Here is a 27,865-nt window from a genome sequence, read left to right on the forward strand (position 1 = left end):
ATACACACGTGAGATCTCGCCGAAAACAGCATCATGTTATTTGTAATTTAAACGAGACAGTAGAATATATTTGTAAAGTACCTAGTTAGTTGTATAGAATTTATTTCTCCCTTGTTAGTTAGATAGGTGTTTCCTGTCTCTTTGCTGTACACATTCCTTTGGCATTTTTCCACGCTCCGTTTAATCGTCCGCTTTATTAAATATTTGTATTACTATACTACGGACTATTAATTTCTTATAACAACTTTTTTCCGTCATAGAATTTTATTTTAGACACACTCTATTAGTTTTTATGTGATGCAATTGAGGAGTGAACTTGACATGGTTTCAAAAATTCTTAAATATACACTAAATCAAGAGGTACTTAGTAGAGACATCATTTCAGAACATAAAGTTGATCACACACAAACAAACACGTGGTCTCTACATAATTCAAAAGAATTAATATTCTTATTATATTCGAAAAGTATTTTCAGTCCCATTCATAAAATGTAAAACAAATTTTCAGGTCACAGCATCTGAATTGCTGCATTTCACAGAGACGACACGGGTGTCACCACTGCAAACAATATATTGGTCCGACTACCGACAGCGCTGGTGTTCGACAGTTACAACTTAGAGGTCCAGTGAAAAGTGTCCAATTTTCCCCGCGTTTCCTAGTCACGACGGCGTCAGTCTAACATTCCGTGCCGGTGAGGACTCTTAACAACCTGTTTGAAACCTGGTTTTCTCACAAGTTGATTACATACGACGTATCCAGCAAAAGATGACTGGAGACGACCGAAGGACACCTTCATCAATTTGTTATTGTCATTCTACTTGACTTTGATTCATGTATTGATTTTGAATAAAAGTATACTTTTTCTGTTCCAAAAGCCAGTGTTGTATCGCGGGAATTTAACAAACAACGATCACAAAATAGAACTGATTGCTGTCGAATATTTAACTACATTTAACGAAATTATTAACATAACACAATTCAGTCACATTTTTCAAATGATTTCTCAAATAAATATTTTCGAACGAGGTATTTGTGCTCATTAATATGAAGTAAACAATCAATATAAATGTGTGAATTGTTATCAAATTAATCAACGGTACAAGGCCGTCGTATAACTATTTACGCACATACCTGTCTAACGCAATAGATTGACTTTTGTTCAATAAAAACTATACAAATAATATTATTAATTATTTAAACGCAATTGAAAAATATCTACGCTGCATTTTAACATTTTAATTCTTTAAAGGAGGTTGACTCTACCAATCGTGACTCATAAAAAATAAAAGAACTTGGAGTGTTTAATTCGTAAAGAACGTTCATAAAATCCTAAGGAAAATATAAACCTTAATTAAGAATGAAATGATTATTAAATTCTGCTGACGTTTTGTTTTGTACGGGCAAAAAAGGAAAGAAACAAAACGACCTTTTGCATTCGTAAATATTCAGAACTTATTATCTGTTTATCCGGGTTTGTTATAAATAAACACAAACAGACATGAATGTCTCGTGCAGTAGGATATAGAGGAAATGATGTGTGTAGTTGTGTACGTCGGATACGATGCAATAACGGAGGTTGTTTAAGATACGCGATTTGGTAGCGTCTGTCGCGGCATGGCGGCCATCGCACAGCAGTGCGATCTCTGTGCCCGGTGTCGATACACGCTTCGCTCCGCACTTTACGACTCCACGGACATTTTCCGACGCGCCGCGAACACGCGCTTGTATTTTGTGTATGAACTGTCAACCATGATACCGTGCACTGTCATCCCTAACATTCGGTAAGTCGGAATGTTTTATGTTTTTCATCGACAACTTGTTGAATAATCTCTGTTCTGAATATTTATTGTTGTTTGGAAGTCGGCGGCAACTCTTTGACAATTCTACAGATTAATATTTTTTTTATAGTGTTGATACTTTGCACTTTAGTAAGTATGAGGTATTATTTATAACTACCTATTATAAAAGTGCGAGAACATAAATATTGGCTAAATATGAACAAGTAGCGCAAGTAATTGCTGATAATTACTTAGTTCATTAGATACATTGTAGTTTTTCTCACGATCATAAATAAGATAATATCAGGTACTTGGACGACTTACTATATTTATGTAGCTAATTATAGATACAGTTTTATCGTCATGTCTACTTACAAAAGAATATTAACTAAATATTACAATCAGAAATAGCATTCATTCAGCATTAGTTCTTATGATAACTAGGAATAATTAAATTTGTAATGATAAATGATACAGAATGAGTTATATCGTTTTTGTTAAACACATTTTCGGCTAAGTCCTGTAGCAACTGCGAAAGCAATTGTTAATAATCCATCATGAGATTATAAACGCTAATATACCAAGAATATCGGTTGAGCAAACTTCTCACAAAGTACATAAAGCCATTATATGAAAATGCGTAAACGAATACGATAGCAACAGAATTTATTCCGCCTTTTAATTACACCAGTTTAGGTGCCCGCGCCTACTACGCTAATAAGTCTTTTTAAAAGGGAGTACGAGCAAATTACAACGATTGATCGAAGCAGCTTAAGTAATTGTTCGTTTGGCAATGTCCGATCGATATCTGCTTACATTAAATTCAAAGTAAACAAGGTTTATGCGCCTCATTAATTCACTATTTACTTTAAAAATAAACTGAGTTTTCTCTTTAGACATGACTTGTTTCGCAGAATACGACTGAATAAGAAGAAGAAAAAGATCACGTAGATTGTGCCAAATTTTCCTTTTATTGGCGACTGAAAATATACGTCTTTTTCACGGTGAAATATCTACAGATCCGATATTGGATTAGATTTGCAAAGAGCTGCCAATGAAGCCGCTACATATAAAATATTGAGATAGATATAGTTATATAGAGGTACACTAAGGCGGTCTAATGTTACTAACGTGAGGAGCTCTAATGTTCTTTTATCTTTTTTGTGAGCATTGTGTTACTTTATCGTGTTATTAAATAAATTCGGTGTAGTATCATGAAAGGAAAGAGTAGCGATTCGGTCGGGCGTATCTAAACATTTGTTTAATAAGACTTTAGATAACGCGGCTCGGCTACATCTTTTTGTTTTTAATTTTATCCAAAAAAGGTAACTAGTAGCTACATTGTACTTGAAAAAGATGATTGGACCAAAGATTACTGTTATGGTAACCATTTTTTGGGTTACGTTGAGAACTACCTACGAAAATATTAAAGGATTAAAAACCCTTTTTCCTTTGATAATATAATTTTATTATTAAATCTTGTATCTTAATTCATAAATACAATCGGTTAAGATTTTTTTTGAAAAGAAACCCAGTGCAGTCTGTCAAATTAAAATTATTAGATAACCATAACAGCCAAAGGATAACAGAAGTGTAGTTTTCATTTAGTTTAAACCGCTTATGACCTCTCTCAACCCTTTCATCAAAACTTCCGATAGTGTAAGCCATTTGGCAAACCATAAAACAGTACTCGACTTGAATTATAAATAGTTCCTATTTCATCCTCAAATATTCGAACATCAAAATATACGACTTTTCCTACAAACTTTTGCTGTAAACAACAGTTTTGCGGATGAATTTCCAATAAAGTTTTTAAGCCAATATTATTCTACAGTTCTAGATCATAGCTTTCATATATATTTTATAACAACAATACTTTATGCAAATACCAAAAACTTTGAAACAAGTTTTTGTTGTGGCACTACATGAACCAAATGTTATGTTTTTTTAAATAGAAACCGGATTGATTTTGTCGTAATACAGAAAAAAAAAATTAATTACACTCATTGATGATATTCAATTAAGTTTTTTAACGTTTTAAAAAATAATTAATTGAATACCTTATTTAATTCTTCTTTTTTAATTTTAGGTATGATATTCCTTTTTAAAATCGATACGTATTGTAGTCCAAATTTGCTCGTATTTACTCGTATTATATGAGTTTTATTTTTATATTTAAACTCCATAAACATACATAATGAATAAGACGACCTTAATGCCAGCGGTATTTTCTCCCAGCCAACCGTGATGCAGTGATACAAAGAAGTAGATGCTTTTAACTTGGTGTAATTTTAAATCAAGCTCCTCGGTAGTGCTTCACTGAAAACCACAGATTACGGGCAATATTTATCAATATTCAATCAAAATTGCTGTTGTGGAATATTCAATAAAAGTCTATAATTAACATTTATAGGACATCGGAGAAATCATTGTTTCAGTTTACCCCAACATGTCAAACACACGATAATAATATAATTGCGTTCTGAAATTGTTTCATTAGCCTCGTAATGGCGGAACATTAATGTCCATCATTCTGCTTACGTAACTTGTCATGCACATTATAACAAATATTTTATATCCGTTCAGTTCTCACCTGAAATCAATGTATTTAATGACTTAGTTAATTATATTTATCTAACGTGGTCAATGGATTAAATTAATTGCGTCGTTTTGGTGAGCATTTGGACTGTTTGTCAACAGGTCCGACGAATAATTTAATGATTATGAGGTAGGTATATTATTTAATTTTTTCTTGTTTTTTATTTAGTTGATAATCGTTGGGTATTTAATTACATTTATTAAACTTGTTTTTCTCAAAGAGTTAAGGGCTTTAATGCACACAAAAACCAGTAACCTTTTTGATCTCTTACATATTGAACTGACGACAGATTTTTAGTACTAAAATATACTACTATCTGGGGATGGTTACAGGAATATCATGATACCATTCGCATACATTGTCGCTTTGACAGGAATAATCAGCATAATCACATGCAAATCCAAGAGGCGCATGCAACTGCCATAGTAACTCGAAACTCATAGTAAATACGAACACAGTTCGCACTACATACTGTGGGAATGCTAGCAGCTTCATTTCAAATGGTCAAAGCCTCGGATTGATTGCTCTATATTCTACTGGATTTTGTAAAGCCCAGCTTTCGATCCACTTTTAAAAATGCACGTTGAATTTTATAAAATCCGCGTTCAAAAATATTGAACTAATACCATCTATAAATTAAATTGCGACAGAGTTTGATTCTGGTTTTGCATGAATAAAAATTGAACCTTCGTAAAAATACACCAAACAAAAATGTTGGAACAGAGTTTGTAAACAATTTCCTAATTCTCACGCACGTGTGTTGCTGCTATTTTTAAATAGCCGTTAAATTGATAATAGCTACAGCTAGCCGTATTGAAAAATATTGTTTTAGAATTGAGTATAAAGCAAACATGTAACATTTTGATTTTGGCACATTTAATATCCCGTATGTATCGCCACATCCGGTCATCGTTGCGTATCGGCAATATTAACTGCTAATGTATTAATAAACTATACACTGTGTACCAACATATTATCATTAGTATTTACTAGTAAACCAAAATTCTAAAGTTAAAGGCCATATTAATTAATTAGTACGAACAGTGCTTCTTTCCGTCTCGTTTATTGTCTAGCTGTAAATGAACATTGAACTTTTACAAATTACGACATGTCCCAAGCGTTCAAATTAAACTTCAATCCGGAATGTGTTGTTCACTCGGACCCTACCTTCGTAGTTCAGTGTTAATAACCGTAAAACTAGTGAATTACAGAGGATTTCCAATTACATTCAAACAGTTTAGTTCAATTAAAATGTTGCTTTATAATCGTAGCTGCTAATTTTGTTTGTAATTAAATATTTAAAGGGCAAATAATTCAGATTGCCGTCCGAGTTAAAAAGTATATCTACTTACAAAACATCAATGAGTATACATATAATATACTTAGCATGCTTGCATGCTATTTGAAATATATTTATATTCTAGGAATTTGCTTTAGCTTTACATATAGCTTTATTTTATTATTTAAATAAAAAAAATCGCCATTATAAATAAATTGACGCAATTTTTAATAATTATAATTACAAACATAATTTGTAAACATAAATGGAATAGATAATCTTAAAGACTGATAGTTTTTATTGTACAAGAAGTCAGACGTTTAGCAGTTTCATAATTTATTACGGAAAAGTTAGGTAGAATGGCAAGCTAGATAAGCCGGTGACACTTACCGTCGCCGACGTACTTTGCCATCCAATTTGCCTTCTATAAAATACAGGGAATGTCCTGTAATTAATGTTCTTTCACTTAAACTATTGTCTTTGTATTACTATAACTCGTTGACTTTTAAAATTATTTACTGAAACACTTATTAGGACGTTTATCTTAAACAATGATTGATTAAGTTTGAAAAGCTCTTTGCCAAAAGTCTAAGCATTTGCAAACGTTACTGTGGCTAAGTGAAATTTGCAAAAACTATAACTAGTTTAACGAATCTAGAGTTCAATGAGTATGAAAACGAAATATTTTTCAATATATAAATATATGTATAAAAGCATTTTATATAAAAAGATAGAAGATATTCTTTCCTACGCTCCATTTTTCAAAGGTATTGATAAAATAAATATTACAATAGGATGTAAAAGAAAATTTGATCGTCAAATCCCGCCCACTGCTACCAAAGAAGTAGCGGTAAACCGGGGATAACGCCAAACTCCCAACATATACGAAAAAATACTTACAAAAATCTCCCCTTTCGCCTTTTAGTAATGCTTAAGAGCCATAAAATCTCAGCTCAGTTAGAAACAACGACCCATTTACATTTTTATTACAATGTATTTGCGAGTTTTACAAAAACAAATTCTACTGCATTGTAGGGATTCTCCAAAAAGTCTATTTTATAACAATGAATGAGCTAGCTTAAATTCTAAATTAAATTAAATTAATTGCTATGATATAATGAATGTTCATATTTCATAACGGTGCAGTATTTCATCTCTACAAGGGCTTTTGCGGGCACTACCGACTGTTATGTCTGATTTAGTAGCACTATACCACTGCACCTACCACATTATGACCGTTAATTTAATAAAGCACAATAGAATTTACTCACAATCAACAAAACTTTGTCAGCAAAGCTAACGAAAATATGTACAAATACAATATTTATTTACTAACTCACTGTGAATTGACAGATGTCAATGAAATATTCAACAAAAATGTATCTATATTTCAGACGAAAATAAAGTTAGTTCCAAACAAATGGAAAATAAAATGAAACTACAAAGAAACTAAGAGCATTTCATTTCAAAATTTATTCCTGACAAGCGCGCAATTCAGCTTTATGTTGTTCGTTGACGTTTATAAACAATCATGTCATCATTTGCACTCTATTTTCCAAGGCTAAGAGAAAACAAGGCAACCCTGACTTTCAAACCGAATCACAAACACGGTTTTATAAATATTGATAAGAAAATGACGCACAGCGATACAAACAATATGAGACATAACGATTATTGCCTAAAAATACAAAAACAACATGTAAATTTCATGAATGGATAAAACATATCAAGCCTTTGTTTATCGCAAAATGCATTTGCTGGAGAAATTATGATACAAAAGCGTGTAAATATGGGTGTTTTCAAAGTAGCGTACATATGTGTGTGTGTGTGTGTGTCTCGGCTAACGAGGGGATTGTACGTGAATAAACAAAACGTTCTTACGCCTCGGCGACAATCCCTTTGCTTTATATTTATAAGTTTACGTAGAACCAATTTTCATCTTAACAAACGAGATACGTCTTATCTCCGTCAGTTTTAAGAGTATCCATACAATATCGTTCTTAAAAAATCAATCTAAATATATTTATCAATATAAATGTGAAGCGAGGTTTTATTTACAGCTTAATACGAAAAATTAACAACATTTTCAACACAATTGTTTTTCGTGGATATATTGTAAAATATGAATATAAGTATTTTATTTTATTTTAATATCGATGAACCTACGATAACAACCCGTTTCGATTATTTTTGTAAAATAGATTATTACTTATAATAATAGTAAGTAATACGACGAAAAAACTTGTCTTTTTTGATAATATTGTACGACAAAGTATATAAATAAGTATCTACTATTTTCATCAAGGCTTGTATTTTATGCTATTTACATAAACTAACGCAATTGTAACCTGTCTACGACTCTAATAAATTCGATAGAGCTTTTATCTCGAATGTGCTGAATACAATAGTATTACAAAAAGGATATTTTGATAATAACTAGATCTGGAAGAATCCTTCCCTAACTTCATAACATTCTAATGAAGTCCTTACTGCGCATATATGTACATACATATATAATTGCCCTCAAACCTACGCAATTGAAATTAATTTGATTAAGTTATCTAGTTTATCCTAAAGACAGACCTTCCAATATCATATAGGTTATTATCGGCTACCAAGTTATTGGCTAAGAATAACATCGTGGGATCTATCAATTCCAGATCGGGCCGTTGATTTAACACTGAATGGTTTGTACCAAACTATCCCTCATGATTTCCTCATAAGATTTAATAACAGATTAATTAAGAATGTAAGATTGTATCGTCGTCGTTTTAACTAAACACCATTAACGCAAGTGATTTATTATATTGAGGAGCTCTGTAAAACACTTAAAGTCTACTTAATTGATCACGCAATTCAATTTCATTTACCTAGAAAATGGATAAAACGTATCGTGGTGGAAAACATCTGAAAATGTGCATTTATTTTCTGAGAAGTAGCTATAAATCAGGTTGTGCAAGTAAGCTTCTGGAAAAATGTGAAAAATACTATCTCAAACATGAATTAAGATTCGACGCAGAGCTATTATAGTGCATCTAGGTCATGATAACACTCCTGGTATTTGAAGAATAAGTAGTAACTAGCTGGCAACAACAATTTTAGATCAGAGGATGAATGCCAATCATTTTTATTCCAAGATTTAAAAATAGGTGATGCAGATTCGTTTGATTTATGACCGGATCGACGGGTTGTTATGTGGTTAGTACAGTCAGCTTCTTATATAAAGTGACAGATAACATATCCAGTTATAAAGGGACTCCTAAAGTGATCAATAATAATAATACAACCAAAGTCATCTAATTATGTAAGTCATTCATCTTGCACAATGATATCGGAACATGGACATCGTCAAATATATGAGTTCGTTCAAAGTGCCATAATCATAGTAACAAACACGGCGCCAATGGTTTCTAAGCATCCAAAGTATTCAAAAATATGGAACACTACATGAAAATGAACTCTATCGCTGAATATTTAAGGTACCTTTTGAAATTTAAAAACAAAATGAATGAGATAAAGCATTGGTTGTTCCTTTCATTATGAACGTGACGTCATTGGCATGTGTTTTGTTTATTCTATCCTCAATTTTATCATATTTTCATGATTTATAATTCGCGTTACATATCAAAGAGTAATTAATACTAATTTGCATAAATACTCGAAAGATTTCATAGATAATGTACATCATTGTTTACATATCAATGTCATGTGTCATTCATATAAATGCAAATAAATTAATATAATAAAGTAATTATTACAATTTAATTGGAAAAACATGGCCTCATTTCGAATAAATGATGGAATGAAACACAAAATCACTTGCAACAAGAAGGTGTTTCTGTAACAGACATTGCGAACGAACTTGGAATATCCGTAAGTTGACTTCTCTTTATATTGTATGTTATTTTATTTTTTTGTATTTTGTACTGCATAAATTCTTTCATGTTATAATAATTCAGTTTCTTTCTTACAGAGGAACACAGTTTATCGATGGACGGATAGATGGAATACAGAGGGTATTCTCCGTTACCATGTAACAACTGGTCGTCCACGCCGGACAAACACTGATCAAGATACGCGAATAGTGCAGAAAGCTCGAAGCGATCGTTTTTTAAACACGCGTAATTTGGCATTTGAGTTTTAAGTATCACAGACCACAATAAGGAGACGATTACACGAGAAAGGTTTACATAATAGAATACCCGCCAAGAAACCTGCACTTACGCCGAGGCACAAAGCACAAAGATTAGAGTTCGCACGACGTTATTTAGATTTTAATTTTGAAAATGTCGTTTTTGTAGACGAAAAAGTATTTTGTTCTACTGCTCGTGGTCGTCTATCTTTATGGAGGTTAAACAACACCAGATACGAAGAAAGAAATGTGTTACCTGGTAACAGGAGTGGACGTATCACACTCGGATTCTGGGGTTGGATGTCCCAAAGCGGTCCGGGAGAATTAGTCGAGGTTGGCGGCAGACTTAATGGCCAAAGATATAAAGATATCCTTAATGATGTTTTGTTGCCCACGGCCCGAGTATTTTATCCAAACGAAAGAATCCGTTTCATACAGGACAACAGTTCTGTTCATAATTCCAGGGTAGTATCAAATTATTTAAATTAAACAAGAGATTTGGAACGAATAATTTTTCCTGCACGTAGTCCTGACTTAAACCCAATAGAAAACTTGTGGGGTAAAATGATTCAACTATGGGATAATACTACGATAAGAAGTACGGAAAACTTGAGGAGACACGTTGAAAATGTATGGGAGTCGTTAAGGGGAGACAGATTTTGTTTTAACGCAGTGCAATCTATGCGTCAGCGACTTAGCGATGTTATTATTGCTGAAGGTGGATATACACGTTTTTGATATTTTTTTGTTATATATTTTAAGATAATAAACAACCATTTCAATTGAAGTAAAACCTTGTTATTTTATATGAGTTATTATTTTAACCTGGAATTATGTGATGATACGTAGAATGCAGGAAGAGTTTAAATCACATACATTTAGAAGAAGGCTGTTTAGGTCTCATCGAATCGAATTATGTGATTGATACGTAGAGTGCAGGAAGAGTTCAAATCACTTAGGTACATTTTTAGAAGGTTGTTTAGGTCTCATCTCTTATTTTAGGATCGTGGGTAATTGGCGAGCATAATTTAGCTTTTAAGTCAAATAGACATTAAAAAAAATACTTATTAAACAAGTAAGATTCCCGGGATACGACCCGGTGACCTTACGTACGGCGGACACTCTAATGCCCAGACACCAATCAGACATGCATAGTGACATAGTTCATTTTCATGTACCTAATGTTTGTTCCATATTTTTGAATACTTTGGATGCTTAGAAACCATTGGCGCCGTGTTTGTTACTATGATTATGGCACTTTGAACGAACTCATATATTTGACGATGTCCATGTTCCGATATCATTGTGCAAGATGAATGACTTACATAATTAGATGACTTTGGTTGTATTATTATTATTGATCACTTTAGGAGTCCCTTTATAACTGGATATGATATCTGTCACTTTATATAAGAAGCTGACTGTACTCCCGATCGTTAAGGTTAAAAGAATGTCATTTAATTTTGAGTATGAATTATTATTCTAAATGTTCAACAATTATAGTATTCGAAATATAAGTTTATATAGTATAAACTTATGTACGTATTGTCACGATATAATATACTCGAGTACAATTTAGCGATGAAGCATTTGACACGAAAACAGTTGGTGTGAAATGGACGTAGAGAGAGATGCTTCCTGCGGTTTCCATAGGAAATTGTCCATAATTTTAAGCCGACGCCCAAAACTATATTTAGATCGTTTACGTGCACGTTGAAGCTTTGGAATATCATCACATTTTAATCAAAGCTTTATCGAAGCATCGTTACGGTAAAGTGTTTAACAATTAATTTATCGCTGCGCAGCGTTTATTAAAAAACCGTCCCCGTGATATTGAATGTATTGTAAAAAATATGATAATGAAATTACATTTTTTCATTCAAAAACCTTTAATAATGAAAATTGGTTAGAGAGTACGTGGACTTATAAAAGGTACCTGATTTATCTATCGTAATATAATCCACTTATCGGTCGCAATATTCCAAAAGACACGTGGCGCCGACCGGTCAATACTTAGGCAAATACAATGGCGTCCAATGTCACCAATGTCGATAAATGAATGCCCATCAGTTACCTATATTTTGCTGTAAGCGATGTGTACTGCCGCTAAAGGCCTGAATGACAAACAAAGCGCAAGTTATGTTCACGACGACGCGACGGATGATTTATTGTTTTAACTAGACAACGGAACTAATTGCCGTTTAACAATATGGACTACCGCTTACCGTTGATAGCGCTACGCTGACAAGGTTGCACTTCGTTTGCAGTTCGCTCTACGTTACGGATGTATGTATGTATGTACTTGTAGAATTCCGCTCCGAAAAGAAATTAGGATGTAAAACAAGATCTTGGAACAAAACGATCACCATGCGGGCTGTAAACTCGGAGATGCTGTAAGAATAAAATGTTTATATACTAAAGGTTGGATTACTAAAAGTGCTTACTCTTTCCTTGTTGTTGTAGACGGTTTTACTTGCTAAAAATAGGCCTGAAACAATTAACTCTATCTTACCTCACGTTGCTCCATTAATGCGCTTACAAAGTGTGCATTTACTTAATTATCACGTAAATTAAACCGGTACCCGTTGCGTGCCTGTCACCGCACATTACATGGACCTTAAAGTTTGATTGGGTTTCATGGATAAGGTAAAATGACGGAACATATACTCGTCTCTAGTATATACAACATACAATGAGAGCGAAGGGAATGAGTGACACTGATGAGCAGTACAATCTGATCGGTAACCACGAAATATCTTTTAATCGGATACTCTGGATAAAAGTTTATGAACAGTATCGTATTTCTTCTGTTACAGGCGGATTATAAAGTTTTCTAACGGGATATTTAAATTTCAGTTTCAGTCAAGGTCATTTGAAACCTGATTTGAAATCTTTCATAATGGTAGCGTAGTTTTTAACAAAGTTTTAATACTGATATTCTCCTAAAGAATGAATTATATTGTACACTAGCTGACCCGCGCAACTTCGCTTGCGTCACATAACTGCCTCTGTGGCGCAGTGGTTTAGGTCGCCACGCCGATACCACTGCAACGGGAGGTCGTGGGTTCGATTCCCACACGGGACAATTATTTGTGCGATCCACAAATAATTGTTTAGGGTCTGGTTGTGCTTTGTGTCCGTTGTTTGTATGTTTGTAAAAGTCCCCGCGACACAAGAGCAATTCTTAGTGCGGGAGTTGTCTTTAAAAAAAAAAAAAAAAAAAATAAGAGAATGGGTCAAAATTTTCCCCGTTTTTGTAACACTTTTCGTTGCTACTCCGCTCCTTATGACCGTAGCGTGATGTTATATAGCCTTCCTCGATAAATGGGCTATCTAATACTGAAAGAATTTTTCAAATCGGACCAGTAGTTCCTGAGATTAGCGCGTTCAAACAAACAAACAAACAAACAAACTCTTCAGCTTTATAATATTAGTAAAGATAATGTCTGTCGCATTTATTAGTATGGATCTTGTATTGGATGTTTTATTATTACTATTTCAAGATTGGTAGGTAATCATTACTTATAATGTTGTTTATATTAATTAATCAGCAATATGTATACTTTCCCTGTAACAAGTATAACGTATTCTAAAATGAGCCATTGTAATCCTATTATCAAAATTACGTGAATGAAAAACGATCCGTGGTAGGTTAAAGATTATTGGTCCGGAAAATCTGTCGAACCAATTTATCGCAAACGATATTTTGGCGAGATCGATCCACTTGATTTCCTCTTCCTTATCTTTTGATCGTATCCTGTTTAGAACCTTGATCACGTAATAAAAGATACTATTACACTCACAAAATTATCTCTAGGTCTTTCTTTTCTTGGAACGTTTTGCTCGAAGCGGAATGTTCGTTTTTCCCTCATACAATAAATTCATTTCATAATAATTCCGAACAGTAATAAACATGTTTACTGCCCCTAATTAATGTAATAGGATAATAATGTAAGATAATATATCAGGCAAATTGATGTAAATGTTATATTTTCACACACAATTAGTGCTCGTATCATTGTTTTCTGTGAAGTTCTATGCGTGATACGTAGTTAAGCTAATACGTTAATAGCGATATTACAGCAGTAATGGGAGAATACACCTGTACTGTGACGTCACAGCTAGAGTAATGAGAAAACAAGACAATGGTCGTCGTAAATCAAAGGGAAGAGTCACAAGCAGACATTTATGTGCTCAACGTGGAGCTGAATTCAATTGAATTCGCATGTTATTTGTACAAACACTCGTGTAAGCTTTGCCAGTAAGTGCTATAAAATTCCGTTGATTTCTTTCTTATTAATGTTGTAATCAATCATCGAAAAGTAAACCAACTTGGTACAATTATACGGAGAAGTTTTAGAAAAAGAAACTAGCCTTGTTTGTGGGTTAACATTGTCTGCAAGTTTCAGGACCATTAAGTTCAGATAACCCGTGATAAAGTTTTATTTCTGCTTAGTAACTGCTTTCTTTACTATTTGAATGATTCTAATGTAGATTCTTATATTGAATGTTACATTTCGATATACACTACTTAAGAGCAATATAAATAAATGAAAACCCAACCATTTCGCATTCAATCAAGAGCATCGTCATATTTACTTTTATAATGTTACTTTCATTGAAATTTTCACACGAGTTTTGAAGCAAAACGTTAGCAAACACTAAAGTAATATGCTTTTAGAATTGTTTTCAAGCATTAGTCATGTAAATTGTTTATTTGAAAACGATTGGTGTTGATGGAACTGGCTGAGTGATATGCACAAATAGTCTATCGTCGTAGTGTTATTACAACGATGAAACAGTATCAACAATGCTGAAATGATTTTACTACATTTCGAATGAACAGCGCGTGTTGAGCTTAAACAAAGACTAACATTATAATGTATATACACGTAGGTAATGGCTAGTGAGGTCGGTTTTTCTTGTACGACTTTTACAACGTACACGATAGTATCCAGCTGTTATTAACTACATGTTTCGCATTCGTAAAACTAGTCAATATTTTTTTTTTATACTGTTTGCGCCTGTACAATAGAAGCACAGTTTTTGGCGAGTTTCGACGATAAAATTTCATGGTTTATTGCAAACGTACTCGAACAAATATCCTTTCTTAGAATTGTACACCATGGAAAAAACTATTCAATACGAATAGTCGAAGTTTCTATGCACAGTTACGTACATGTACTTGTGTGAGTGAAGGGAGGGTTCCTTCACGACACTATTTTCAATGTCAGCCATCGTACTTTCATTGAAAGGATGGGTTGGTTCTATATTTACCTCGATACCCAATAGAGCATTTTGCGAAAACACTCGCTTATATAATTGGATTGTTTCATTGTTTACTATTGTCAAGGCCGCGGTTATATGGTATCATTTACCCAATCAAAGGTAAAATTATTGTATCTAGGAGACGGCCCTTTACACTCAATAGAGATGAAACGTTGAAACTTCGCCGCTGAATACTCGCCCAACTAAGTTCGTAATTGAATTTTCAATTATTAAGAATGTTGTTAATTAAAGGCTGATCTAAGATTCGTTTGATGCTTCACCAATATTATAATGAATTTGCTTTCAAAGCTTCTATGCAAATACTTTGGCATAGAGATGAAAGCAATGCTCTATCGCGAGCATATTTTTAGCGTTCGATGTTAGCATAAAATAAATATTTCATTTTATTCATATCCATTAAACTCTAGTTCGGTTTAAACTTCAATATAAACTCCTATAATGTATATGTATCTCCAAAGGTCCAACGACTATAATCACCACATCACACTTTAGTCATACATTGTGCAAGTCTAGTCTCGTTTAGTAGTTGTCTATTCGAGTATGTTTTAATACACTACAGTTAGTAGTTAGCTAAATTACAAAAGTCACTAGTGTCATGCAGTTCGGTGCCCTTTGGTAAATTGTGGGCAATTGTTATTTTATATTATTCGTTAATTACCTTCGTGAGTTATTCGCACCAGCGCTCCACCTACGTAGTTAATGAGAATATGCCGACAACAAGTGCGTTCATAAAAGCGAGCCTGTAGTGAAAATATTGGGTCATGATATAAGCGCGAGTCATCCTGACTATTTACAGAATGAGTTTACACAAACGAGGAAGGAAATGTGATGGATATCCAGCACCCCATAATACTATAATAATCACCTTGTTAGCCGCCATAGTGGCGAGCAAGGCGAACAACTATTTAATTTCTGCAAACTTTTCCTTTCGTGCCGTTTGCAGTTTTCAGTACACTATAAAAATCTATTCCTACTAATGTAGGCGTGAAGACACTGACACCACGTTTTATAGAGTTAGTAAAATTGTAATTAATTAATATAACATTTTTGAAACGAATATCAACGACCGAATTCAAAAACTTTACTCACGTTCTAGGAACGTTTACAATCATCAAATATTTTTTACTGACTCGTCCAAATTAATAAGTATAGAAGCGACAGAAATAAGTTTCGGCGCCACTTCAAAATGAGTGACGCTTCAGTATTCAGTCGTAAGTATCACAAAGCTGATCAACTTACTAGACAGAGACATGACAGCTTTAATCTATGAAAAACAAGAATAAATATAAGAAAATGTCAGTCATTTGTATATAATGAATTATGTTTGTCTACCCTCATTTGAAAACGTACTGAAGTCTTTTAAAAATACAATAGATAGAAAATGTTTGAAATGCGAGGTTGTCATAGTGTCATGTCTTTGTCACGACAATTGGCGTGTTTCGATACGTAATCGGAGTTTACGAGACGAGAGTAGGTACTGTCTATTGTTTCACGCTTTGTTCCGGTAACACATGCGTGAAGTAACGAATTCGACGACGCGGAACGATAACTTTTTTTGGGTTCAGTTGTAAAAGAAATACCCACATGATTTCAACCAGTCTATCTATCTATGCTTCTGTCAGCGTATCGTTATAAAATTTTGTATTTGAATGAATTTGAATTTGAAACGTAACTGCGTATTGTTCATGATTAATTAGTTTTAAGCTTTCAAATGTTAAAATTGTCTTTAATATGTTAATCAGAAGACTTCATAAAAATGGTACTCTAATTTACATTTAATATACAAATCTGTCTCCAACATTTTGTCCAAACTTAAGAGATAAGAAACAGATTATAGTTTTTAACGAAAACAGTAAAGTAAATTTATTACGAATAACTTTCGGAGATAAAATTAAAATGTAAAAGAACGAAAAAATGCACGTACTTTATTTTTAAACAAGAGTATGTACAAAAATAATGAGACCTGTGTACTGGGTAACTTTTTAAATCAATTCGTTCTTATTTTCTCTTTAACGATATATTTTTTTTTTACTGATCTTATTAACCTGATAGGTAATGACGTTCTTTATCTTTTTACGACACATAAAAGTACATTAACAAATTTGAATTTGCACAGAGTTTTAAAGTTATTTGTCCACAATTAAGTGAATAAACATGCCAATTACGTATGCAGTCATAATTTTATATAAAACGCTAGTCTACTTTGAGCTCATTATACGGACAAACAACTATCATAAAATCTAATTTGAACTTTAGCTCAAAACATCCTCATAATCTAGAAAATAAGGATAGAAATATGCGGCGTACAGTCCACATAGTTAACTAACTTTCCTACCCTAGTACAGTTTTAAGTGTAAATAATGTAGTACCTACTACACCTAATCTACTATAATATACCTCCCAGCTTTTATGCCTAATAGTGGTATTAGGCATAAAAGCTAATAGGTATATTAATAAGTAATAGAATTTTATTTTATTAGTAAGTAATAGAATATAATAGAAAGAATAGCACCCCCACGGATATTTTCTCACCCAAAAAACCGAAGGATAAAAATATTTTTATAATACATATATTTACCGTAGCCGATGAAATAAAAACCTATTAATAAACATTTTATCAATGAATCCCGTCTCGGGTACCAATATTACCCAGATGACCGCTGGTTAATCTGAAAACCCTTTCACATTATCCAATTTACCCATATTTGCAAATAAATATGGTTACATTAAAATATATGAGATAGTTCCCAAAAAGGTAGCGCATATTTTATAGGGTCGTACACTACGTTTAGTTGAGGTAAAGAGGTTATATGTGCACTCTGGGACCTCCGGGCAATTTGCGGCACACCGGAACGACAATTTATTACTGGTTAGCTGCACGGATAAATAGGGATATTCTAAATTTAAACTATGTTGAGATACGCTCTTCTTTTTCAAATGTTTTTTTCCTGTGATACAAGGTTAGCGGTAAGGTTGTATCAATTTACGAATCGATAAGGCAAAATATTCAAAAGAAGTGCCGGTTATTTCGTAATCAACTGATAAAATAGGCTGTAAACTCTATATTGGCCGCCTAAAATTCACAAAATAATTGTAATAACTGTAGCCGAAATTTTATACATGCCATCAATTAAAAATTTTTAATCTAGGTATAGGTATTTGCTGTTTTAGTCATAGATTACATAAAGCCCACGCAGCGATGTGTCCTTACCGTCGGATACCCACACAAATATGATTATAGGAAAATGGTGACCAACTTTATTGCTTTTCTCAGAACCAAAGCACAGAATAGATGAAATTATAGGACGTATAGGTATCTGATCACGACAAGTATAAGGTTTCATATCAATAACACCTGGAAATATTCCTCTACGCATATTGGAACACGTTTACCTTTTACTGGCATTATGTATAGGTCTTCATATCTATAGACACACTACTTTTTTTGGCACAAAATCTTATTTAGTGGGCGATATTCTGCTCGTGTTACGTGCAGGACAAGCTTTCTTCTCATTGTTTTGTTAAATTCTAATGTTATTTAAATTTTTGTGAACGTTAGACAATATTTATAATAATAAAATTATGTAAATCACAAACAGTTTAATATAAATAGTATGGTTATAACGCCTACAGCGTCGTACTTACAAATAAACGGAACGCATAATGTCAAAATAAAATAAAAAAATACTTTCCTAGGTATTTTGTGGTGAAAAGAAAAATGAAATATTTTTACAAAATTATATCAAGTATCTGTTTTTCACGTGAGAATTGAAATAAAATACATACAGTACTTTGCCAATTGAATTTATTTTACTCCACAGTTTGTTACACTTGATACTAGGTATCATAAAACTTTTAGTGCTGTGTGAGAATTTCAGCGGCTCATTGAATTATTGCGCACTATTGACTGCGTGTAATATTTCAACGCTTTAACGATTATTTTAAGACAACATTATAGGTGTGTAAAGCTGCTTACGTGCAACGATAAATATTTCACAAACATGTTTAGTATCAGAGTAACAAAATGCATTCTTGCCTCTTTAGTTTTATTCTCTATTATATAACAAAAACGTTTGTTTGTGTACAATACAGCACAATATCATAAACGCAAACTTAGGTTATCGTCTCAGATGCGTCACGACTTCCAGACGTGCCCACATTTATAATACATCATTATTGACTTACGTTATGTAATAAACGTCTGATGGTTACATGTAGAAATTGAATTTGTACATCGTTTGTTACAGGTTATGACGACACAGCACGTAACGAGGTAGTTGAAGTTGTTCGCGGCGAGGCTACCCAACTAGCACACAAGCTGCTTATACAGTCGTTATACAGCCTGATAGTTGCATAAGAGTCGTTCAAATGCTGTACAATTCTCTATAAGTTGTATACTAGCTATTTAAAAAACCCTTTAACAGCTAGGCGGGACAGTAGCCGTTTAGTAGGAAACTAATGACTTATAGTGATATATGAGCATGTAATTGCATCGCTAGACAGCCTAGGGAAGTATAACTGAGTTAATGGAATCTTCTATAACACCGTTAACTGTATAAGGGGACTTTAGGAGGTAAAGGAGTTTAAACGGAGTTATGCGTTGCGCTTATAGCGCTCAAGAGCGTAAATAAGCTTTTTGTAATGCCTTAGGTTCTATAACAGATTTTTTTAGGGCTAATGTATTACTCATCTATAAAAGAGTTGCGTAGGTCTTTAATAGCGCCTTGAGCGTTATATCAGATATTTATATGGCTTCTGTACGGCAAATAGATGTATAAGGTATCATTCGAAACATTTTTACAGCCATGGGGATTACAGAATTATGTTAAGCACCTAAAGCGCTATAACCGAGTAATATACCTTTATACTAAAGCTTAAAATTATTATCATAATATATTTACATAGGTGCAGTGGTGGTTAAAAATAAAATAAAATAAAATAAAATAAAATAAAATAAAATGAAATAAAATAAAATAAAATAAAATAAAATAAAATAAAATAAAATAAAATAAAATAAAATAAAATAAAATAAAATAAAATAAAATAAAATAAAATAAAATAAAATAAAATAAAATAAAATAAAATAAAATAAAATAAAATAAAATAAAATAAAATAAAATAAAATAAAATAAAATAAAATAAAATAAAATAAAATAAAATAAAATAAAATAAAATAAAATAAAATAAAATAAAATAAAATAAAATAAAATAAAATAAAATAAAATAAAATAAAATAAAATAAAATAAAATAAAATAAAATAAAATAAAATAAAATAAAATAAAATAAAATAAAATAAAATAAAATAAAATAAAATAAAATAAAATAAAATAAAATAAAATAAAAAAGATTTTCAAACTATTTTAATATTCAACGACTGACCCCTAAAAGTACGAGTAAAATGCTGGTGTGCGACCAAAACAGTTATATTGAAGCACTCCTATGCCACAACTGCAGAACCTTGAGGTCTACAACAGCAAACACTAGAGCCTTTGTACAGCTTAAGGCGCTAGAGCAGATGTAACCAACTCTGAGAGCTGCTTGATCGAGACGCCATTATAGCATTTGGTAAACATATTTTTTGAGGTTATTACGATCTTTTGAAGATCATATAAATCTATAGCCTGGTAACGTTAACATAATTAAAATCATTTTTTATTACCTATAACCCTAATTAAATTATCTGTAACCCTCAAAGTCTTATTTATGTTCAAAATACAATTTCCAAATCCACATATCTATATAATTTTTGCACTTAAAACTGAATATTTTGAGGGCGCATGAAAATATTGACGATAATATACATATATATTGACAGCAAACTTGAACTCGCACTTTCATATCACGTACACAAAGAAATAAAAGCGATAGACTACTTGTTATTTTAATAATCCAATCCGTAAAAATAAAATGTCTCCTCATTTGTCACTGATGATTCATTTTAAAAAAATATATTTAGTTTACACCATAATAAACCGACTATATTACTAATTTAGAGCGTTAGCATTTATAACCGTTACACAGTAGCGCTAAAATAAGGTAAAGGTGGTATAATCGCGCTGCAAGAGCTTTTTCGAACGCTCGTGGCGCTAACCACCTCTGTACAACAGCTGGTAAGCGCCACGAAGCTGCGAAAAAGCTCTTGTAGCGCGATTATACCACCTTCATCTTATTTTAGCGCTCCTGTATTACTACTATACTACGTACTATTATAATTACTATTTACGACCACTGTAGATCCAATATCGAGCTATAAGCTGGACAGTATGGGCCTATTTGACGCTACAAGAGATCTGTAGCCGCTTATAGAACCACTATACTTCTTACTAAGGAGCCTAAGGCGTTATAAAAATCCTTTAACCGGCCATTGTACAGCTTGTTATAGCGCTTGTGTGCTAGTTGGGTAGCGTGTCTCCAGTGCCGATGACAAACCGTGGCGGGACGCGAGTGGACCGCGACCATGGCGAACGCGACAGACGCGTACTGCGTGCCTGGCGCCACCAACTTCAACAAGGCGTACAGTCGACTGCACGGCTACATCGCACTAGTGATATGCATCGTCGGATCGGCCACCAACTCTATCAACATAGCGGTCCTCAGCCGCCGCGAGATGACCAGCCCCACCAACTCCATCCTCACCGGTCTCGCCGTCGCCGATCTGCTCGTCATGCTCGAGTACATCCCCTACGCGCTACACATGAACATCAAAATAGGACCTCAAGTTAACAAGAATACCTACGCTTGGGCCGTCTTCGTTTATTTTCATTCCATATTCAGTCAGACGTTTCACACTATTTCCATTTGGTTGGCGGTGACGTTAGCGGTGTGGAGATATGTAGCGATCGCGTTTCCCCAGCGGAATAGCACTTGGTGTAACAAAAAAAATACAACTCTTGCAATAGTGAGCGCGTACGTAATGTGCCCTTTCTTGTGTCTTCCGATTTATTTTGCGATGAATATAGTGCCCAGTGAAGTGACACCCCAAAACAATTCAGAATTTGCAGAGGATCTGTCTCTGCCGGACAACCGGACCGTTTATGTACTAGAGATGTCTAGAAACGTGCAGTTAGTAACAGCAATAATGTGGATTTATAGTGTTATATTAAAACTTGTTCCGAGTATTGCATTGTCGATACTAAGTACTTGTTTAATATCGAAGTTAACAACGACGGAGAGAAAGAGGCAGAAACTTCTAAAGCGTTCTACGATCGGCCCGAATGAGGTAAGTTCAAAATGAAATCCTTCTAAGAAATCATATCACTTTCTATTCTATTTTCAGAAGTTCATTGTATGTTGTGTATTTGAAAACATTCAATTGTAGTTTCTTCTAATTTAGTTAAACTCATAATTTTTTTTAATGCTTATTGAATTCTGTTTTTTATACTAATAATACTACCGTTTACTTAACATGGTAAGTTAAATAAAAAGGTAAGAAAACAGAATATACCTAAAAAGAAAATCTATTAATTTGGATGAAGGAATAACTGTTAGTTGTTTATGTAACTAGTAATTTATGAACAACGTCCTTGACAAAACTTCAGAATACTAATTAGGGAGGATGCTTGATGTCGTTGATTTACTTTTTATCCTCGCCGAGGGGCCTGTTTCCTGGACGTCGAGTTATTTGTACGTACCCTCTTGAGAAAACTCCGCGAGATATCGTCGTATCTGTAACTTGTTCTGTTTATTTCATTTGTCGCGACACAATTCAATAAGTGTTTGTTACAACAAGTTCCTAAGTTGCTTTAAGGAGTTTTTGGTCAATTGCCATGAAGGTATTTTATACAGAATCATGATTCTTCTGTGAAAACCTTCGAAACAATTTCATAGTTTTAAGCGACTAGATCCACTCAAGACCTTTTCTAATTTTTTTTCTAAGATATGTATTATTTACTTAACAATAATGCATTCTTCTTTACTTCTACATCTAGAAAAAGCAACGTATCAAATTGTTTGTTATTATAATGTATTCATAAGTTTACTTGTTTATCAATCAAAATATTCATACACTCCTAGCTCTATAATCAAAATAAGTAAATATTTAATATAATTCGCTGGAGTATGTGAGTGGTCTGATTAATAGCTTCAATTCGCAGCCGACCGTTGGCTACTAATTACCAAGGGTTCAATTAAATCATCCTATTTATAATGGTACAGAGCGAAACCTTTCTCTTAACGCCAGTATAAAATGTCATAAAATCAAATTGCTAATAACTAAGTAACCCTTTGTTCAACGAACCTAAACGTTAATGATTAAATGGACTTGAATTAAGACCTACAATGTAATAATCTGACGTCCAGAGTATGATATTGCCTTCACTGAAAACACTACAAAAGGGCAGAAGAATTAGATTTAGAAAAAGCAACGTATCAAATTGTTTGTTATTATAATGTATTCATAAGTTTACTTGTTTATCAATCAAAATATTCATACACTCCTAGCTCTATAATCAAAATAAGTAAATATTTAATATAATTCGCTGGAGTATGTGAGTGGTCTGATTAATAGCTTCAATTCGCAGCCGACCGTTGGCTACTAATTACCAAGGGTTCAATTAAATCATCCTATTTATAATGGTACAGAGCGAAACCTTTCTCTTAACGCCAGTATAAAATGTCATAAAATCAAATTGCTAATAACTAAGTAACCCTTTGTTCAACGAACCTAAACGTTAATGATTAAATGGACTTGAATTAAGACCTACAATGTAATAATCTGACGTCCAGAGTATGATATTGCCTTCACTGAAAACACTACAAAAGGGCAGAAGAATTAGATTTACTCTGAAGTTGATGGCAAAGGGATAGATTATGACTCAAAAGATTGATTAAACTCGGTGTATCTACTTCGTATTCGTTTTACAAATTGAAATTTGTACTGCGTCCTAAAACGATTTCTTAGATTAAACTGTAAAATCTCAACGCATACCTACTCTCGGCTCAAGTTTCTAAATAAGTCTGTCCTATCATTGTATGTGTTTGTGGTCTCTCTAAGTGCTCGAAGACCACACAGCGTACATATAATTTATACCGAAGCGCCATTCTTCAACCAGTCTGCATTGTTCTCATCAATTGAACTGACTTTCACGAAGTAGAACAAAGATTTACAATTATAAACACTAAACAAGTTGAAGAAATTTGTTTGTTGTCTAATTCAATTACAAAGCACTTTCTCTCTCGGTCTAAACTTCTGACGAACTTCAAATATCTTAAGTTTTTCAAGCTGGCTAATGAATATAAGTGACATTGTAAGGATCGTGACTAACGCGTTGTTCTTCTTCTTATTATTGTGTGGTTAGTGGTCAACCTAGTGTCAAAGTTGTTCAAGCCGCCCGAAGTCTTTGTAGTGGCTTAATTGACAACAACTGGGTACCGACTTTATACATCCAGTTCAAATACCACTGTGCGGTCAGCCATCTATTGAATTACCGTGCCAAGGTTTGCTTAACCCACGGTTCGTTTATCAACCACTAACTATAGGCGCGTTATTAAATATAATGAAAATCTGGGGGCACGGAAGTGCCCCCGCAAGTCGAGCAAAAAAAAGCGGCACGGCCGTAACATCCTTTTCTCGAAGCAATTCGGGCTATTTTTGACACCCCTATAATTTCGTCGTGGATAAAACAAGAAGCCTGGATTTTCAGCAACTAATCAGTCATTGTATAAACACGGTATATTTTAAATTTCAGTCATTTTGAACCAGTAGTTTAAGAATGACAACTTGTTAAAATTTTGAATTTTGTCACTCACTGATTCACTGACTCACTGACTCACTGACTCACCGATCATCAAAAGTCTAAGGTACTTCTAGCAGACTTAGAAGCTTAAAATTTAGAATACCAATAGGGTTTAGTGTCTTAATCATGGGAAAAATTTAATATTTTCTAATTTCGGTCCAGTTTTCTAAATACACCAACTGCAACAATAACTTTGTAATCCCATATAAATGTATAAGATTACAAGGTTACATTTGCAGTTAATGAATTATTATTACTTTAGAAAATAAAATAAATAGGTGTAAATAGGTACCTACTATATGAGGCATAACGGGAGGGGGTATAGGGTGGGTAAGGGTGTTTAGCCCATGAAACTGTACATTCCCATAGGAAAATATGTTGAATTATGAAAAAAATACGTCTTTCCATACAAATTGGGCTTATGTTCGCTCTACAAAAAGAAGTGAGATGCACTCAAAAACATTCTGTAAAAACCTCAAGTCTCGCCGTAAAAAGTTGTGAGATCTATATAATACCAAGTCGATTAATCTATTTAGTCTCTACTTAAAGGACCTTCTGTCTTAAGTTATTACGTATGTTATTATCATGCCAATAAAAAAAAATACCTTTAAAACAAATAGATCGACTTGGTCATCGCAAGAAAACACAAGTTCGCCATTAACATTTCAGGAGCATTAACTTCTCGTCGTGCTATGTAGTGTGATACATACTAATAATCAAATCATGCGATGGCCAGGTCGGTCTATTTGTTTTAGAGGTATTTTTTTTTATTGGCATGATAATAACATACGTAATAACTTAAGACAGAAGGTCCTTTAAGTAGAGACTAAATAGATTAATCGACTTGGTATTATATAGATCTCACAACTTTTTACGGCGAGACTTGAGGTTTTTACAGAATGTTTTTGAGTGCATTGAATTTACCGGCCTGATATTCAGTTTGCAGTTAATCACTCCCTTAGATAAAATATGCTTTTAGTTAAACAAATATCATAATGCCTCGGTAATGGATGGAAGACGATCTTGATACTTGAAAACACAAGGCACAACCTCTAGGGGAGCCGCAGTGTAAGCCTCGATTTATAAAATCCGCTTACACGATTAAGTAGCTGTAGGCGTCAGACAGGAGAAAATTACGTAGGAAGCCTGTGTGTTACCTACCTCTAAGTTTAGAAACAGAATATAGTGTCCCGTGATCCGACAAAAAGCCCTTTATGTGCATACCTTTCTAGACACTGGTCGAGCGCTGTGTAGGTGTAATACCTGCTCTCTCAATTAATTTAATGTTTCAACAATGCATTTCTGTTAACATTCGAATCAAAGAAAATAAGATGTATTATTGTTACTTCCCACTGCAAGACCTTTGCATCTTCGAGTTGAATGACCTGCATATTTTATACTGGATTTATTCCTGCATAGTTTCGAACATTGGACCTTGAAAAGCTTTTCGGCTTGCTCCATTATTTTTTTATTCATTTTAACGAGTGCTAAAGAGAATATTTCATTAGATGGATTGAGTTTTGTCCCTTAACTTGTAAAATGATACTTTTTCGAATTCATAACCATCTGAATATTAAACAATTTTAAAGTCAGTCTGCGTTCGATGAAAAGGGACAGCGGACATTTTAAATAGGAGACGCTTTGTATCGGCTTCTTAAAGAAATTTTAGAGGTTGGTAAGCATCGATCTTTACCTAAATACCTACTATTTGTTAGGTCAACTTTTAAAGGCGCGACTTCAAAGTATAATAGATCAAGAACTAAGCAGTACTTCGTTTAAGGGAGGGGATCTGAGACAATAGCTCTGTAGGGTCCGATGTAAATTCACAAAGTTTCAATCACTATTCTTGTCTTGGGGAGTTGAATAACTAGTTCAGTTAGGCCTCTTTATATACCTACATAGGTATTTCAATACAGCCAACACAAGGGTTTACTATTCCAGTTTTGTGAACACTAGGTAACACTCATATTAATTCAGTTGTCCAATTAAAATGTCTTAAATATTTATCATATATATTTGCTGATATCTAAATATTTTTTAAGTTACTTAGAATAATGCGAAAGTCAACTGTTCCACACACAAAAACCACTTGATGGCATTTTTAATGAAACGTGGCACATTGATAGTTTAGAACCCATGTAGGATCGAATCGCAAATAAAACTTAAAAGCGATGCATTTTAAAATACTTGATAAGAAATATCACGCAACACGGATCGTGTTCCGCGTATTTTGAATCGCTTAGTACACGCGAAATGAGAAACTTCACCCCTTTGTTAATAGAACTTGCGTTGAACTTACTTCATTAGAATTTGTAGGAAGGACCTAGATAGAAGTCAGATAATTATGAATTGCTTTTCAATTTAAAGATGGGTATATTAATTTCCATAACAAGTTTCACCGAATGCTGTATGCGTATTTAAAGGAACATAAAATTTTACCTTCTGTACCAAAATGCCAGAATGTAACTTTCCATTCTTCGTGTTTGGCAAAATGTTAGCAGACAATCCACTTTGTATATGCCGAGCCTGTCTAATACAAGCACAAAGGAATAATGTTGGTTCAATGTACGTCGAATTTTATAATAAACGGAACCAATCTGCTAACATTTGAATATAAAAGAGTTCATTGACGCTTCAATAAAAGTCCCGTGAGCGAATGAATAGATTATTTCATTAAATCGATTCGTTCAATTGGTATATTTTTCCATCACCGTAATTTGCCGCCGGCCGTCGTAATACATTCGAAATCCTTGGCACATGACTCTGTTATTGATACAATGTTTGTTGATATAATATTTGGATTATTAATATTCAGGTGAAGGCTATGCGAAGTGTCGTATATCCACATTGAGCTACAATAACGAATATCACACGTTTTCACCCAGTTATTAAAATATCTCTGACTGACTCCCGTGACTTCGCTTCGGAGTTTCGCTCCCAGTTTGTATTTTAATATCCCCTATATGTTGCTCTGCTGCATGACCTATATTTAACAACCAAAATTGTATAAAAGTTTTTGCGAAAAAATATAACAAACATTCAGATTTTCACT

The 27,865-nt window shown here is 33.4% G+C and overlaps 1 protein-coding gene across 5 annotated transcripts in view; it reads left to right on the plus strand.

Moving 5' to 3' along the window:
• Positions 1–1,594: 1,594 nt before the first annotated feature.
• Positions 1,595–27,865, plus strand: part of LOC142972434 (G-protein coupled receptor dmsr-1-like) — a 53,166-nt gene continuing 26,895 nt past the window's right edge. The window contains exons 1-3 of one of the 5 annotated variants that reach the window (XM_076113544.1): positions 1,595–1,782; positions 19,326–19,351; positions 21,452–22,298. In XM_076113544.1, coding sequence (XP_075969659.1) covers positions 21,537–22,298 — 762 coding nt within the window. In that variant the 5' untranslated portion in view covers positions 1,595–1,782; positions 19,326–19,351; positions 21,452–21,536. Of the gene's footprint in view, positions 1,783–19,325; positions 19,352–20,329; positions 22,299–27,865 lie in introns of those variants that run through there. The other 4 variants (XM_076113543.1, XM_076113545.1, XR_012959454.1 and 1 more) reach the window with 4 other exon arrangements.

This window comes from Anticarsia gemmatalis, chromosome 4 (assembly GCF_050436995.1).
Source record: "Anticarsia gemmatalis isolate Benzon Research Colony breed Stoneville strain chromosome 4, ilAntGemm2 primary, whole genome shotgun sequence".
NCBI lineage: Eukaryota > Metazoa > Arthropoda > Insecta > Lepidoptera > Erebidae > Anticarsia > Anticarsia gemmatalis.